General features: G+C 49.9%; 1 protein-coding gene across 5 annotated transcripts in view; it reads left to right on the top strand.

Moving 5' to 3' along the window:
• Positions 1-16,323, top strand: part of LOC144948423 (choline transporter-like protein 4) — a 60,769-nt gene extending 44,446 nt beyond the window's left edge. For 2 of the 5 annotated variants that reach the window (XM_078877872.1, XM_078877869.1), the window contains 9 exons: positions 210-312; positions 2,101-2,193; positions 2,661-2,818; positions 3,415-3,509; positions 5,767-5,870; positions 6,980-7,053; positions 7,510-7,580; positions 8,878-8,963; positions 11,866-12,543. In XM_078877872.1, the coding sequence (XP_078733998.1) occupies positions 210-312; positions 2,101-2,193; positions 2,661-2,818; positions 3,415-3,509; positions 5,767-5,870; positions 6,980-7,053; positions 7,510-7,580; positions 8,878-8,963; positions 11,866-12,138 (1,057 nt within the window). In that variant the 3' untranslated portion in view covers positions 12,139-12,543. Of the gene's footprint in view, positions 1-209; positions 313-2,100; positions 2,194-2,660; positions 2,819-3,414; positions 3,510-5,766; positions 5,871-6,979; positions 7,054-7,509; positions 7,581-8,877; positions 8,964-11,743; positions 12,544-13,441 lie in introns of those variants that run through there. The other 3 variants (XM_078877870.1, XM_078877871.1, XM_078877873.1) reach the window with 3 other exon arrangements.
• Positions 16,324-16,697: the final 374 nt, after the last annotated feature.

The raw sequence follows: 16,697 nt of genomic DNA, 5'->3' as shown, positions 1-16,697 counted from the left end.
AGGTCTGAATTGGTCTGTAATAAGGTAGGGCACTGATCAGGGGGTGACACGTGTGGTGATGTCAGCAACTTATTGCGTGTAAAGCTCTCTTGAGACGCTCCGGCGTAAAGGAGAGCGGCTCTATCAAAAACAAATCATCATCATCGTTGTCACTCTAATTGTTATCATCATCATCATTATTATTATTCGAGCCTTAATGGAACGCACAGGTATCTGAGCACGTCCGGGAGACCCATCCACAAGGTGTTCGTTGACCAGGCTGGAGCCTCCGCCGAGTGCAGGAACATCAGCAACGCAGACTGCCATCCGAGCGTGAGACCACCACCACCCACACCACCACCCCACCGCACACTTCCATGTCGAATCCGGCTGCCCGCGTCGCTTCGTCAAGGATCCGCGCGACGTCGTTTGTTTGAAGGGGAGGCGGCCCTCGAGTAGAGGCGTCGTGGTAAACAACAACAACACATCTAAATTTAACAAATAAAATAACACCGTTAAGGACTGTAGTGGGAAAACACGCATAGCAGTGGTTGCCCCCTCCACCCCCCTTTACTGGAAACACAAATTTCGCAAGAAACCTCCTGACAAATGGTCTTGAGACTCGGGTCTTTGTGGGTTAATAAGTGTTAGTAAAAATACTCTTTGTTTTTTTCGGTAAAGTCACGTAGGTAAAAAATAAATTAAATCACGACGTTTCGCATGAATCCTTGCAGTCACGAAAACTTCACATCTAGAACTTTAGTAAAAATATTTAGAACAAAATAATAAAATTAACGGTCACCCGGTGTGCTTTCTAGATGTTACCGTCTGCTGGGGGTTATTTTTCCAGGCACAAAGACAAAGATCCTCCGTTGTAGCCTCAACACTCTGTTGAGGCAAGTGGTGTTAGCGAGCACCGACTAAGGCCGGCACGGCACACGATGGGGTGGTGTGGCCAGAAGCACGCCCAGCCGCCTTTATTTCTCCAATGCTAATGTTACACACCACACCAGGTACTCATTTGAGGCTGAGTCGAGCTAGGGGAGGCCCAGGACCGGTCCAGACATTCGCCACTTATTGGTCTTGAACGGGACTCGAACGGCCAAGTTCATTGCGAAGTTTGATAACCAGTGCGTTATCGCTCCCCACAAACATACACGAATATTAAGAACAACACACATTCACACACAGACACATGGATCCCTGCCAAGTCTTATAGACCTATTTAGTTCTTTCGTAAAGTCACGTAGAAAGAAAATAAATTAAATAATAGAATACGGCGTTTCGATTGCAACACAAGCAATCGTCATCAGGTAGAAAACAAACCTCGTGATCTTCTAAATTTGAGAGAGAGACAAAACACAGACACGGAGACACACAGACAGACACACAAGCAGAGAGAGAAAACACAGAGACACACACACAGAGAGACACATAACATAGAACGTCGAGGAAATTGCTGTTAGCGAATGTCTGTCAAGGCCAGCGCGATGCACGAGCTTACGTGGACAGCACAACACCCGGCCTCCTTTGTCTCCCCAGTTCTGAGGTTCACGCACCACGTGAGATATTCCTTGGTGTTGGCCATGGCTTTGTATGGGAGTCAGGTCAAGAGCCTTGTGTGTCGTTGCCCCCAATTCTCACACACACTCGACAGGATTTAAAGCTGTCGTGACTGCAGGGATTCATCTTCTTGGTTCTTTCGGTAAAGTCACGTTCTACGTGACTTTACCGAAAGAACCAAGAAGAAGTTATTGAGGAGTAAAGCATCAATATATACTGGGATTACACATTACTATGTTACCAGATTACTCGAAGTCAAAGTGACTTCCTGCCTCCCGTTCATAGTTCTGAGCCAGCGGAGGAGATTCCACGTTCCCATGGCAGGCGCGGAAACTCCACGTGACATCCGCTGTTGACTTTGCCACAAAATGTTACTCACTTTATGATGATGGGCTGAGTCAACCCACCCAAGCAGGACGCGAACTCGCGGCCTTCCGATCGCGAGCGTCCGCCTGAACCGCGGACCGGACGATGGGCAACCGCGTCCCCCGCTTCGTCGCGAGCGACGCGGTTTTTGCCCCGACAAAAACGCCACCCCTCTGTTTCTCTCTTCGCCAGAATTTCAGCTCGGCGAGCTGCCCGCAGGCGCGCTGCTCGTTCCTGCACTACGGCGGGGACAGCATTTACGAGAAGAACTTGCCCTGGCTGCAGGTGCGATGTCGCCTCGTTGCCGCACGAGCGGGCCGCTCACTCCCAGCATCCGGCCACGCACTCTCAACGTTTTTGCCTCGGTCGATAAAATACGGCCGTCGGGTTTGGAGTTGCGTTGGGGTTCTAAGTTAGGGTCGCGTTTGCTTCCCCGGGCCGCAGTTCTGGTTGAGGTCAGTGTTTGGGGTTAAGGATAGTTTCGGGTGAGCGTTAAGGTCTGCGCAAGTTTCTATGGCTGGATTATTGTCACGGTTGCTGTGTTATGGTGATGATTATCATGATGACCATTGATGATGATGATGATGATGGAAGGCTGAACCGTAAAACCCAACTGGCAATTGGCCTCCCGATTGTGAGTTGAGTATTCTGACCCCAGCGGAGATCTGTAAATAAAAAATAAAACTCACCGCAAAATTGCAGAGCAACATCGACGCACTGACGGGCCACCGCCTCGCGTTTTCACGGCGCAGGTCTTCAACGTGTTCGCCTTCCTGTGGCTCATGAACTTCGTCATCGCGATGGGTCAGTGCACTCTGGCCGGGGCCTTCGCCTCCTACTACTGGGCCTTCCACAAGCCACGGGACCTGCCGGCCCTCCCCGTGGCGGCGAGCTTCATGAGAGCGCTCAGGTGTGTGGGACCTCTCGGGTGTCAGCCGCGGTCAGAAATCGTGGCTCAGGTCTCACTGGGTTTGAAGTGCGTTGGACAGACCACTCTTCAAACCTGAGAAAAAGGGCATTTTCGGACTTTGTGTGGCTTTTCTGGGATTATTTCTGTTTGGTTATCAATGAGCATCCCCTCACAAAGATCCACCACTATAGCCTTAACAAACCTTGCTCCACCTCTTCACCAACGATGTAAAGGAAATATCTGACTGGATAACAATTTTTTAAGAGCTTGTCTCTTGGAATTTGGCTTCACTTGATACAGTAAATCTAGCTGTCACGGTACCATCTGATGACGGAGACTTGTGTTGCCTCCGAAACGTCGTGATTTATAATTTTATTTCTATTATTATTTATATTATTTATTATTTTTATTACTTATTTTTACCTACGTGACTTTACCGAAAAAAACCTAAGAGTATGAATCCTTGCAGTCACGAAAGCTTCAAATCTAGAATTCTTTCGAGGAGACGAGCACTGCCCTATTGCTCAGGTTAGCAAGGAGGCCCTTAGAGTTGAGTCTGCGAATATACGAATGAGTGTTGTTTGTGTCACGGACAGGTATCACACCGGTTCCCTGGCCTTCGGGGCACTCATCATCGCCATCATCCAGCTGATCCGGATCATCCTGGAATACATGGATCACAAGCTCAGAGGTGCGGCGCTGAAACTACAGCAGAGTCGGCAACAGATTCTCCTTTCGGAGTCACGGCCACCGCGAACCCACCGGATTCTGCCAGCCCAGCAACGTCCCCGCTGGGATCCTCGTTTTGCACCAGGGCCTGATTCCATAAAACAAGTTTAGCGAATAATTTATTAATTAATATCTTTGCATGTCAAAATCAGCTCAAGGCAGAGGTCGCAATCGGGTACCCGATATCCGGTTACCCGTACCCGGCCGGGTACGGGTACGGGTACCCGTTTGCGACCCTGGTGCGGCCGGGTACGGGTACGGGTAAGGAATCAAAACCCCTTTGCGACCTCTGGTTCAAGGCTCCCATAAATCACGTGACTTATGTGTGGCCACCTACACCATAGATCCCTCTCCCCGCCGCCCACTGTGAAAACAGACACCGCTCCGTGCAGCTCACTTCTGTTCACTCCGTCCTTCTTTCCCGCTCCCTTCCCTTCCCTCTCATCATTGTCATCATCATCATCACCACTATCACCATCATCGCCCTCTCATCATCCCCGACATGTTGGCCTGGTCATCCCTTCTCCTCCCCTTCCCGGTCCTTTCTATCTCCACATGTGTTACATCCTTCCCGTGTTTCAGCCATGGGTGATGACTTTTCATCGGAAAAAAAAACCGCGGTTGTATGCGACCCGGCACAGTGCTTCGGCCTCCCCCACTCAATCCCCTCCACCCGCTACCCCCCCCCCCCTCCCGTCCGCGACCGCGGGTATGGGTTAGATGGTGAATATTTTAAATTACAGTAAAAAATTTCATTTTATTTTCCACCTTTGCGAACACACACGGGAAGTCGAGCCCAAGCGAGCGGCGTCGCGATCCGTGCATCTCGCTCCCACGCCGACTCCGTGACGCGGGATTGAACTTGGGCGGCTGGCTTCGTAGCGCAGTGCGCTCTCCGTCGTGCAGCTGGACTTAAGCGCGCCTACGATGAGAACAGTTCTGGTATCGTCAACAGCGCGCTCAATCAATCGGTCTTCACTTCACGTGCCGATGTCGCCACCGGTGCACACGACAGCAGAGCGGGAACGAATGATTGAGCAGACTGTTGACGATACAGGGGGCGCAGAGCAAGGGGAACGAAATGATAGACCCGTCACGACCTCGGCGGCTAACACCGGCTGGGCAAAATAAATTGCAACCCGTGCACAATGAATAGCATGATGAAACTAAGTAGGGAATAAAATAAGTAATAAATGAATACGCTTTTACACATTCCTCTTTTCTTTCCCTTCTGCTGCTGATACTAGCACGCTGCTTCGGATATGAGCACAGCTGGCCTCGATCACAATGGTCGTGCTGTATCCAGCCTCCAACATCATTTATCCTCCACGCCGCAGCTCACACTACGCTTCTCTCCTCCTGCTTCTTCCGGCGCGCCGCTCCACTCCAGAAATCCCCTCCCATCGACTCTCGCTCGTGCCAAGCTCTCATAAGATCCAAGAAACGCGTTCCGCTCTCACCGCTTACAGCTGCCGCGGTGCTGTTTGTCGCTGGCCGCTTGATGGTGTTTTGGGCCTTTGGGCCCTGCGTTCAACAAACGTGTTACAAAAAGAAATAACCCCCGTGTGAAAGGGGAGGTGTTTATATATTTTTTTAAAGTGAGGTCCAATTTACTGATGAGTTATAATACAGGAATACAGAAAAAAGTTTGTGCTCGCACAAAAATAAATATGCCGCCTATTAAGGCTGGCCACCTTTTTTCTCTGAAAATGTTGATGTCTACGCACCGTACCAGGTACTCAAGGCTTGAGTCGTCCTAGGGGAGGCCCAGCAACGGTTCAGATAGACGTGACTGGTGTGGACTTTGAGTGGGAATCCAACTCGGGTTACCGAGTTCATAGCACAGCGCGTGTACTGCTACACGACCGCTCCAACTTGTGCACACTCACCATTGGAACCTCATTTGCCAGTAAAAAATATGATAATTGTTTTTTTACCCTTTTATCTGGCAACAAAACTGACACCTTTTTTACAAGGAGTCACACTCGTAAACATCAAAGCTAAAGATCCTCCATATAGCCTGTTAAAGATTGTTGAGGCAAGTGCTGTTAGCAAGCACCTATTGAGACAGACAAAAAAGACAAAGACACAGATCCCCCATATAGCCTGTAACGGACTTTTGCGGCAAGTGCTGTTAGCGAGACACACATACATAAGAACCCCACTGCACAGACACACGGACGTGATGTGTGTGCGTGCCTCCCGTTTCTGCCTCACAGGGGCAGAGAACCGGGTTTTGAAATTCCTGCTCTGCTGCCTCAAGTGCTGCTTCTGGTGCCTGGAGAAGTTCATGAAGTTCATCAACAGGAACGCCTACATCATGGTGACGCAGCCGCAAAGCAGCAGCTACTCACTTTCCGCCCGCGTTGGCATCGTGCACTGGAAGGCTCGATCGTTGTCAATCTCGCTCCGTCTCCCATCACATTGCCCATCTGTCTTGTGCCGTGTCCATACGTCAATTAACACAACATTGGCATGGCATTAGTGCACGCTTGGTACGTAATTCGTAATAGATTTTTGGGTTAGGCCACAATGGTCAAATATGGGTTGCAAAAAACCCCTCCACCACCTGACGTAGCGATCCAGGAAGTCAGAGTCTCTTTCCCACCTTCATCACCCGACTTGGGCGAGCTGCGGTGCTGTACCGGTTATCAACAACCGGTACACCACCGGTTCTCCTCCACCTCATGGCACGGCTGCCGGAACAACGGTGCGAGTTCTTAAATCTCCCGCCCCCGCCCCACCGCCTCCGTCCACCCAGCAGTATAAACGAGTGCAGCGCAGAGGTCGCAACCGGGTACCCGATACCCATACCCTACCCAATACCCGGCTACCCGTACCCGGCCAGGTACGGGTAGCCGGGTATTGGGTTTGCAACCCTGGTGTGGCCGGGTATGGGTACGGGTAGGCCGTGAGTCACTGGTGAGTAACCGTTTGTCACTAATTTCGGGTAGAGTACGGGTACGGATAGGGAACGGGTGCCGGGTACGGGTACGGGTACCCATTTGCGACCCTGGTGCGGCCGGGTACGGGTAAGGAATCAAAACCCGTTTGCGACCTCTGGCGCAGCTCAAGTCGATCGGCAGGTCACGCGCGCTGGGGTAAAGTGTGAGTACACCTAAATCCTCCGAGAGGTCCAGTCGGCGCGGAAGAGTCAGACCGAATATAGCCTCTCGAGCGTCACCGAACGGAAGCCGTCCTGCCGGCGGCGGCGGTGGCGTTAGCAACGGATGCAAAACACGAAGCATCTCGACTGCGTTCGAGCGCTCGCGTTGGGTGCCGAGAGGCGTCTCTCCGTGGCGACCGTCCAACAGCAGCAGCAACAACAGCAACAATAAAAATGGACGTATTTCACCGGCGCAATTTTCCCGTGGGGCTCTCTGCGACCGCTCGTGGCGCCGCGCTGACTTCACGCGTGTCCCCTTCGCGCAGATCGCGATTTACGGAAAGAACTTCTGCGTGTCGGCGAAGAACGCGCTCTCGCTGCTCATGAGGAACATCGTGCGGTGAGTAGAGGCCGAGGCTCCGAACCTGCGCGGCCACCACGATGCGGCGTTGGTGGTGATGGCGTGGTGCGGGAATTGATTTGTACTGAGATCTGGTATCCAGTATCGTGTTGAACTTTGCCTTATTACAGCAGACCGCACAGTTGTGATAGACCACGGATGACTGAGAGATGTGTCTGAGTTTGCCAAATCACTCACCCACTTATAAGCCGAGCCACTCAGTAACTCACCCACTCAACGCACCCACCCACTAGGGTTGCCACCTATCCGGGAATTGACATTTTATTCAGGTGGCAGGAAATTATTTTGTACCGAGATCTGGTACCGGTATTGCGCTCAACTTCATGACGGTAAACTGCACAGTTCCGACGGAAGACCTTTGCTGCCTGTGCGTACGGTTTGGTCTATGGCAGAAAAGGTCGCGACCCTAACCATGGCAACGATGCTCTGTGCCAGGGTCGTGGTGTTGGACAAAGTCACGGATTTCTTGCTGCTGCTGGGAAAGCTGGTGGTGGTGGGCGGAGTGGGTAAGCAACTCCTGAACACAACACACAACCTGAACAACAACCAAGAAGCAGCAACCCATCCCACGGCTTTCACAGTCAACACCTGACCTTTGAGGGTCACTGATGCAGTCTCATTCCCCCTGCCCTCCCCAAAATCTGCCATGAACCCTTATTGTTGCACACGTCATTGAGTGTCAGATTTTCCTGCACTGCCCCGTCTTATCAGTCTTCTCATCGCCACCGTCTTGCAGTACGTCTTCATTTTCTTGCACAGGTGACACATCCTCTCTTACAGTCTCATCGTCACCGGTAGCTTCCCCTAGCTACACAGCCGATATACTGGTTACCTGCGGTCATTCTGCGGACAACCATGTATGAATGTTGGACTTCTTTGTATGTATGTTCAACTTCTTTCGCACCGTACGTAGCCAACCGTGATAATCGGAGGTGCGCGGGAAGGTCACCCGGAAGTAACTACGGATCGTTCCTGTTTTCTGCATTCATCTGGATTTTTGCGAGAAATCGAACCTGCAAACAGCGTTTCCACCCTCACCTCCTCCTCGTATTGCCGTGGACGGCTCTGCGGTCCCCTTGTTTGTGTTGTCCCTTCAAGGCAGGTCGCTATCGTGTTGAACTCCACTGCAGTAAAACTGCACAGTTTCTTTGATAGGCCTAAGTGCTGGCTGAGAGAACACGCTCAGGTTTGGTCTCCAGTGGGAATCGTGGCAGCCCCACACGTGGGAGTGGAAGGGGGCCCTTTATACGTTTACATTATTATTGATAGGAGCCCAGAGAGGTGTTGGCCGATGTGGACAGCAGGGTGGTGGTGGCCACGGAGGCTGGAATCCGCTCCAAAGTTATGACTCTGAAACAGAATCAGAATCTTTATTTGGACTTTGAGGAGGAATCCGATGAGCTATAATGCTCTTTTTCTACAGATTTCCAGTAGGGGCACGGGGTCAGAATGTTACAACGACAAACAATATGAAAACACGATAGGAGTGCAAAGTTTAGGAAAGGTAAGCACATCACTAAAATATATATCTACGTTTATTTGACCAGGTGAGGCCCACTGAGCGATTATAGCTTCTCTTTCAGAAGCGACCTGGCCACAAATGACAGCTCAAGGAAGTGGCTCGTCACGTGGACATTTATAGCGGCCACATAATCACAAATCACCTGAACGCGTGACTCAGTTTGGTTTTTTATGCCCATTTATATCTTTGCTTCTTTGCCGATCTGAGTTTTTTTTTGCCTTTTGTCGTTTCCGCCTCCCTCCCTCCCACCCTGCCTCCCTACCTCCCTCCCTCCCTCCCAGGAGTGTTCGCATTCTTTTTCTTCAGCAACAGGATCATGATTCCTGACACGCCCCTCGTCCTCAACTACTACTGGGTTCCGATAGTGGTGAGCGAGCCGACGTGCTGATGAGAGGTCGGGGTGACGTTATACACCTGGACCCAAACACGCAGAGATTCGATTTTTTCGTGACTTCGCAGGCGGATGCAGAGATTGAAACCAGCCGGGAAGCCGCTGGGACCTGTGCGCTTTTAAATCTAGATTGAAAACTCACTTCTTTAGAAGCGCTTTTTGTGTTTAGTTTGCTGTCCTTATAAATAATAATAATTCCATTTAAATGTCGCTTTTCATCAAGGATCTCAAAGCGCTGTACAGAACACAGCAGCAGCAGACACTCAGTATAAAAATAATTATATTATACATACATTTTAAGAATCTATTTAGTATATTAACTAAATTTGAATAAGCATAAGCATATAAATAGGTTTTAAAATGTCCACAGACTCAGAGATCCGATTAGCATGGTTGGTTATGTACGGTGCAAAAGAAGTTCAATGTACATACATACATACAAAACGAGCAGCTTGCAGTCGCAAGGCTGTGAGTTCAAATCCTGGTTGTGTGAGTTGACTTGGCCCATCATCGCCTCCAGTATCAATAATATGAGTACCACTTTGTGAGAAAGGGGCCGTCCATAAATGACGTCACGCACCTGGGGGGGGGGGGTCAGACATTTGTGACGATGTGTGACGATGGGGGGGGGGGTTTGAGAAATGTGACGTCACATAAAAATTCGCAACTTTAGATAAATATAGACAATACGTTATACTTAATTAAATAGACTTCTTAATAAATGTTTTCTTTTACAACATCAGAGTACAGCGCCACATTGAATACCCACTACAATGACAATATTTTAAAGCGATTTGAAGAATTTTTTATTTTCAAAATGGAATTATAGTTTTGGGGGGGGGGGGGGGGGCAGAGCTTTGTGACGTCAAATTTGAGGGGGGGTCTGACTTTTTGTAACGCCGTGTGACAAAGGGGGGGGGGGGGGTCAAAAATCGTCCAAAATCGCGTGACGTCATTTATGGACGGCCCCAAAATTCAACAGAGGTTGACCGATATAAGGACTCGCTGCTCGTCAAAGGAATGTAGAATTTCCACAGCTGGCTGAGGGCCGTGGACAGGAGATGAGCACCGCCCCCATCTCCTCGCTGTTGCTGTGCCGTAAAATGGGAATTGATTTTTTGTGTCACGTGATGAAAAATCTACCAAATGTGCCAGCGAATTTAATTTCTGCGTGTCGCAGCTAGAGGTCAGCAGCGTCCCTTTAATTGCCAACCTCACATGTGTGGATGGTGGTATGTTGACGCAGGAGGTCGGGATACAAAGATGTAGATGTACTGCAGAAGATCCTTGACCAGATCTCGTGCAGTAAAATCTTGTCACGTAACGGGGCTCTGTCTTTGCCGAATAATCCAATATTCCGAATTGTTTACAATGGTTACTCCCCAGTGTCTCCTGCCCCAACTAAAAAAAAACAGGAATGTATACTCCAGTCCCTTGATATTCCTTCTGTAGGTGTAGACGACTTGTCTGAGAGGGTTGGCTTGCTCAGAGTGCACAAACAAGGTCAAGTCCAAAGCGACGGCTCTGCACCAATGCTCACCACGCTCACCACGCACCACACTCACCACACTCACCATGCTACACGCTCACCATGCTCACCACCCTCGCCACCCTCACCACACTCACCATGATCCACACTCACCACGCACGCCACCACCAGACTGAGTCGTTGTTTTGGTCGTGGCGCGAGGCGTCGCTCCACGTGTGTGCAGAAATGGGACCATTCGGCTCATGGCAAATTACTAGGACTCCTTGTGTGTGCCCAGAGCGCAGCCGTGCCGAATCACCCCCAATTACGGATGATCAAATACCGAAAGAACGAGGTTTTACTGTATCTATGTCTGGGGGGGTGGGAACCCAAAAGAGCCAAATCTTATATTACGTAGATTTATATAACGCCTTTATTCAACGTTGATACAAAAAAATCCATGGGAATGAAAATACCGAGATAAGTAAATCTCTATTTATGCGTTAAACATGTCGGTGCTTGTTCAATAATTTGTGGAGAAAAAACAAGAAGTCTGACCTCCGTGTGGCCCACGTGTGCCGCTGGATGGGATGTGATTGGTGATGACGAATCAACCACAAAGAAGTAGGCGGTTAAACATGTTATTATAAAGAACCAAAGAGTATAGTTATTCTAGTAGTTGACTTGGACAACCAAACACATTCCTGCGGAGGGAGCTGGTAGGAACGTTGGGTTGCTCGGTCAATGGCCAGGGTCAACGGCGACGTGGTGTATTCCGCAAATATGCCCGACTGTGAGGGCGGGCACAAGCCGGCGTGAGTAGGTTAAACGTTGAGTTTTATAAGGGCACCACGGGGTGACCAGTCCCTCCCCCCCCCCACCCTCCCCACCCAGCCCCTCCCCACCCAGCCCCTCCCCACCCTCCCCTCCCCACCCAGCCCCACCCTCCCCTCCCCACCCTCCCCACCCAGCCCTTCCCTGCACGACGGACACAATAATCCCCTGTGAGCTGGTGTAACCAGGAGGTTCCTACCAGTATAAACACAGCCCAAAAACGAATGTTGACAAAGCTGGTCTAATTGGAAACCAGACTGACCATCGGAAGCGACAGGATGTTTAGATAAAGAAATCTTCCCACAATGCAATGTGCCAGCAACATGTTATAATATGAAGACAAATGTACGTTGATCTGTCATGTGACCGTTCTTTTTTGCCCTGATTTCTATTTGCTTCGTTGCTGTACTTTTCATTCCTTTCTTTTCCTTTTGTCATTTCGATAAAGACGCAGGTCCCTCTTGAGAATGAGACTCCTAACCTCTAGTCTCTTGGGTGCTCGCACCTGGTTGAGAACTCAAACTAAAGTCGACACTTGGCTGGTCGTGACCCTGACGTTTGCTGCGGTTCAAACAGACGGTGGTCGTGGGCTCCTACATGATCGCGCACGGATTCTTCAGCGTCTACGGCATGTGCGTCGACACGCTGTTTCTCTGCTTCCGTAAGTGTCGCCCAACGCAAGGTCGAGAGGTCGTCACGTTCGTCGATGCCACCGCTCCTTGCCGTCGACGTGGCCCTCGTGGAAGTGCATTTGCACGCTTTTATTTTTTGCGGAGGTTCACGGTTTCGAACCCGTTCAGGCCGCACCTGGTTAATACTTTGGCTCTATTGACCGCAAAATACTTGTGACGCCTGCTTCACAGTGGACGTTATAGGTCCCGTGACGTCATTATAAAGTGAGTAGGACATTGTGTGCCGGCGTCGTGGTCTAAATTTGTCAAATGTAAAAAAAAATTGCCTGCAAATTTACATCGCAGCATTGGCCCCGGCTGTGAAACTACTGCAGACTGTAGCCTGTGAAACACAGCGCACTTAGGCTATGAGAATTGGCACGGACAATAGATTATTTTTATTATCTCCATCGCTTTCTTCCTTCTGCGAGATCCCACAGTCGTTGCAAATTCAACACCCGACCTCCAAGCACTGCCCTTATGCTATCCCACCGTCTGGCTTTAGGTCTTCCGACTGGCCACAAACCTCTGGGTGCAACTCCAATGCCCGTCTCAATAATGTGCCCCCCTCCACCCCGCTGCACAACCTGCCCCGCTCAGCGCAACCTCCCCCCCCCCCCCGCTGCACAACCTGCCCCGCTCAGCGCAACCTCCACCCCCCGCTACACGCCTCCCCACTCATCCCGCCCTGCTCCCCTTCACGTGCTCGTCGCTCCAGCGACCGAGGCCTCCTGGCAAAACTCGCAACCAACCTCGGCTCGGTGGGGAGGTCGCTCCTTCTCCGTCGCCGCCGCATCCCTGCCCTTGTTGATGTCCAGGCTCAAGGGCTTCCTCCCTGACCTCGGCCAGTGATTTGCCCCCCCTCCCCCCCATCTGTAAAGTGCGCCTTTAAAAATATCAACACCTCCCTTTCACACGGGCGATTTGTTTGAAAAGGCACAAATGCTCAAAATGTCCGGAAGTCAGCAATTAAGCAGCACTACTAAACTTGCAATAGATAGGAGTGAACCCATTTCTTGAATTGAGCAAGGTTATTACGAGATCTTGGGGAAAAGCGACGACGATGATGGAAGGGAATTCCAAAGTGGAGCAGTGCGAGGGAAGACGCAGCCAGAGAAGCGTTGTGACCTGCAGTGTGGTGGCGGTGGTGGGTGGGTGAGCAGTCGAGTGCGTGATTCGGTTAGCGTGGTCGTGACCTCCCACGCGGCAGTTTAAGAAACTATGGCTGAGGCGAAGTCACCCCGGTAGACCGAGTCCTCAACGTGGGCGGAGGAATCGATGAGTAATGTTCATGGGGACAGTAACCACCGTGGTAGGTAGCGATAAAAGAGTGACATGGAGGCCGCAGACCGCCGGTGAGGAAGGCACGTCCTGCTATTTTGCACGGGGCCTGGAGATGCGGTCTGCGGTTGCGTCGATGCCCTGGTTGCGTGGGCCTGACGGTGGCGTTTAGAATGACGCGTCCCACCCTCGCCCGGCAGTGGAAGACCTGGAAAGAAATGACGGCTCGGAGGAAAAGCCGTACTTCATGCCCAAGTCCCTGCTCAAGATTCTCAACAAGAAAAACAAGGCGCCGAAGGGAGCGGAGTGAAGGTGCCGAGCCTTGCGCACACACACAGCGCCACCATTCTCACACCCGAGCACTGAAAGACAACGATGACCCCAATATCCACTTCACAGACTGTTGGGGCAAGTGCCGTTCGCTGAGCAATTACGAAGGCCAACACCACGCCCGGCCGCCTTTGTCTCCCGAGTGGCGATGTTTACACACCCCACCGGGTATTCATTTGAGGCTGAATCGACCTAGGGGAGGCTCAGGACCGGTTCAGATATTTGTCACTGATGTTACCCTACCGCAGCGTGATGGGCACATGCTCAGAGCTTGACAGTTAAAACCGCGTGAGGAATCACATTCCCAGAAACAGGTATTTTCAAAAACATTCAGGAACCATTGCTGCTGTTGTTGTTGTTGTACAGCCCTTTGTCAATCCACTGCTGGATGAAGGCCTCCGCATTCCGTACTCTGTACAAGTGTGGGTTGGGGAAGGTTGGGGGGTAGCAGGACTCAGTTTTTTGTGTTCATAGCGCACTGCTCTATCCACTGCTTCACTGCTGCACGCCCCACGTGATGAAATTGGTGGGGAAACGTCGTGTGCCTGGCCCGTTCTACGGCTGCCTATTCTAAAAGGGGATGTTTTTTTTTTACCCAATACATGTGCATAACAAATAACAATCATCAACAGACGCTGCCTATCCACTGCTGGGTGAAGAAGAAGGCCTCCCCATGCCAGTGCTATGCCCCACGGTCCTGCGATGCCACATCCTGCATCTCGTGAACTGATCTTCCATCGCTCCGTCTCTGCAGTGGTCGTCGTCTCCTTTGGCCGCCAATTTGGCACACGAAGCCGTTGCCCATCGGCTATCATCACCAGCTGGCAATCTGTGTGCCGTCTGCGCCCCGAATTCCTGAAACGACAATATGACCGCACGTGTTCCATGATCGATATGCTCCCTCTTCTCTCTCTTTTTACATCGATACATCCAAACGTGCGTCTTAATGCTTCTTTGCGCACTTAATTGATTCAGGCGCATCGCGTTGTACGAATAACCTGTCGCACCGTATGCCTTAATCCGGTTAATCACAAATCCCTGGTCTTTACACTTTATACATCAGTGGACAATATATGTAGACAGTATTGTTCATTATGCAAGTCAATGTATGGATGCCATTGAATAAGGTTATATTTCTTGTTTGTAATTAATGCCGCGTGTAGATGTTGAGCATCTATGAATGGACAGTGAAAATTACCTGTGTTTATATATATACTATCCACACAGTATATATGATGTTATTATATTGCGGTCATTACAAATATTGCTTTGTGGTATTTTGTTGAGCATTTTTTTTTCAACATTTTCAAAGCATGATAATGTATCGATCATTTAATTCATTTATAAGAGCAGCCCATATAAAGCCAGTCCCAGCGCAGATTCTGAATGTATTTTTGTATTTTATTACAATACATCATCTGGAAAGTTCCTTCAGATGGACGGACGTCTCGTTTGCAGGGGTGTCCGATGATGTCTATAGTATCGGCACACGAAGTAAAGCAATATGATGACATACTTCACGGTATATCCAAACTTGTTTGACATTCTATAGCTTATACAGAATAACTTTTACAGGATGTCAAATACATTTACGGGGCATTGAGAACAGGGGCCAGGCAATGCCTGGCAGTCTCACACCTGAACAAGGAGCCTCGCCATCAGACGTTCATCTCGAACGTTCTCGATCCCTTACAGTGGCACATGTTTTGCAAGCGTGAGATCTGGGCTGAGATGCAACCATAGTTATGAATAAAATAACAACAGAAACATCAACACGTTCGTCAATAACAGTGTGTGGCCTACAGAGAAAAATGATGTAATAGGTGGTGACGTTTTGGGGAATTGCTCTTCTTTTTAGGACATTTTATTTTGATAGTTCGATGCCAGGGCTCTTTTAAGGACTGCAGCGCGGATCCTGAAATTCGAAACAAAATAAATGGCTCTTCTTGTTATTTCGGTTGCCGAACCCCTGACCATGTAAAGTCCAGTTAACTGTGGGAGTCCAGTTCACCGTGGGAGTCCAGTTCACCATGGAAGTCCAGTTTACCATGGGAGTTGAGTTCACCATGCGAGTCCTGTTCACCATGGGAGTCCAGTTCACCGTGGGAGTCCAGTTCACTGTGGGAGTCTAGTTCACCATGGGAGTCCAGTTCACCATGCGAGTCCAATTCACCATGGGAGTTGAGTTCACCACGGGCAGGGGCCGTCAGCCTGCGGCTCCAGAGCCGCATGCGGCTCCTGAAGGACTGCTGAGTGACATTTATTTATTGAGGAGTGAGGACCATCGTCTCGTGTTCACCACTTGCATTGCGGCTCTTGAAATCGTTTTTTTTTCACCGAATGCGAACTAAAATGTCTCTTCTTGTTTTGATTTGCCGGACCCCTGCCCTATGCAAAGAACAATTGCCCAAAACTCCATTACGTGCTGTGCACAAGGCCCTTTTCCAGAAACGTCGCCGATTACCGCGTATATTTTCCTTTTAAGGCCACAGTGTTGTCGAGGAAGGAGGCGAGTTTGTGTTGTTGTTGTTCTTCACTGTGCCTTGCGCGCCGCAAACGACGCAGCAGCTGCATGAACCAAATAATTCGTCCCAAGTTTTACGTTGTGAACGTCAGCTGCCTCTATCATTTCATATTCCCGCATCTCTCTTTTGAAACCCCAGACTTTCTCGCCGTGTTTAATAAAGGATGCCGCTGTAATTTAACAAAAAAACTAGTTTATAAAAAAAAAATAAACCTTGTGTTTTATTTATTTATCTGTCTTGAGACAATTTTTTTTTCTAAGATGCAATATATGAATGAATAAACCAATCCACTGTCACATTGCTTGATGGCTGCTTGCGTGAAGTTTGTTGTTGTGACCTGCAGTGTGGTGAGTGAGTGAATGAGTGTGCGGGTGAGTGATGAGTGAGTGGGTGAGTGGATACGTGAGTTTGTAGGTGAGTGGGAGAGTGAGTGAGTGGTTGAGTTGTTGTGATTTGCAGTGTGGTGAATGGGCGAGTGAGTGCGGGTGAGTAATGAGTGAGTGGGTGAGTGATGGGCACGTGAGTTTGTAGGTGGGTGGGTGATTAGTGGGAGAGTGAGTGAGTGGTTGAGTCAGTAAGTGGGGCAAGTGGGTGTGTTGTT

The sequence above is a fragment of the Lampetra fluviatilis genome, chromosome 49 (assembly GCF_964198595.1).
Source record: "Lampetra fluviatilis chromosome 49, kcLamFluv1.1, whole genome shotgun sequence".
NCBI lineage: Eukaryota > Metazoa > Chordata > Hyperoartia > Petromyzontiformes > Petromyzontidae > Lampetra > Lampetra fluviatilis.
Note: the sequence above shows the minus strand (reverse complement) of the source record. Positions and strands in the feature narration are given on the sequence as shown.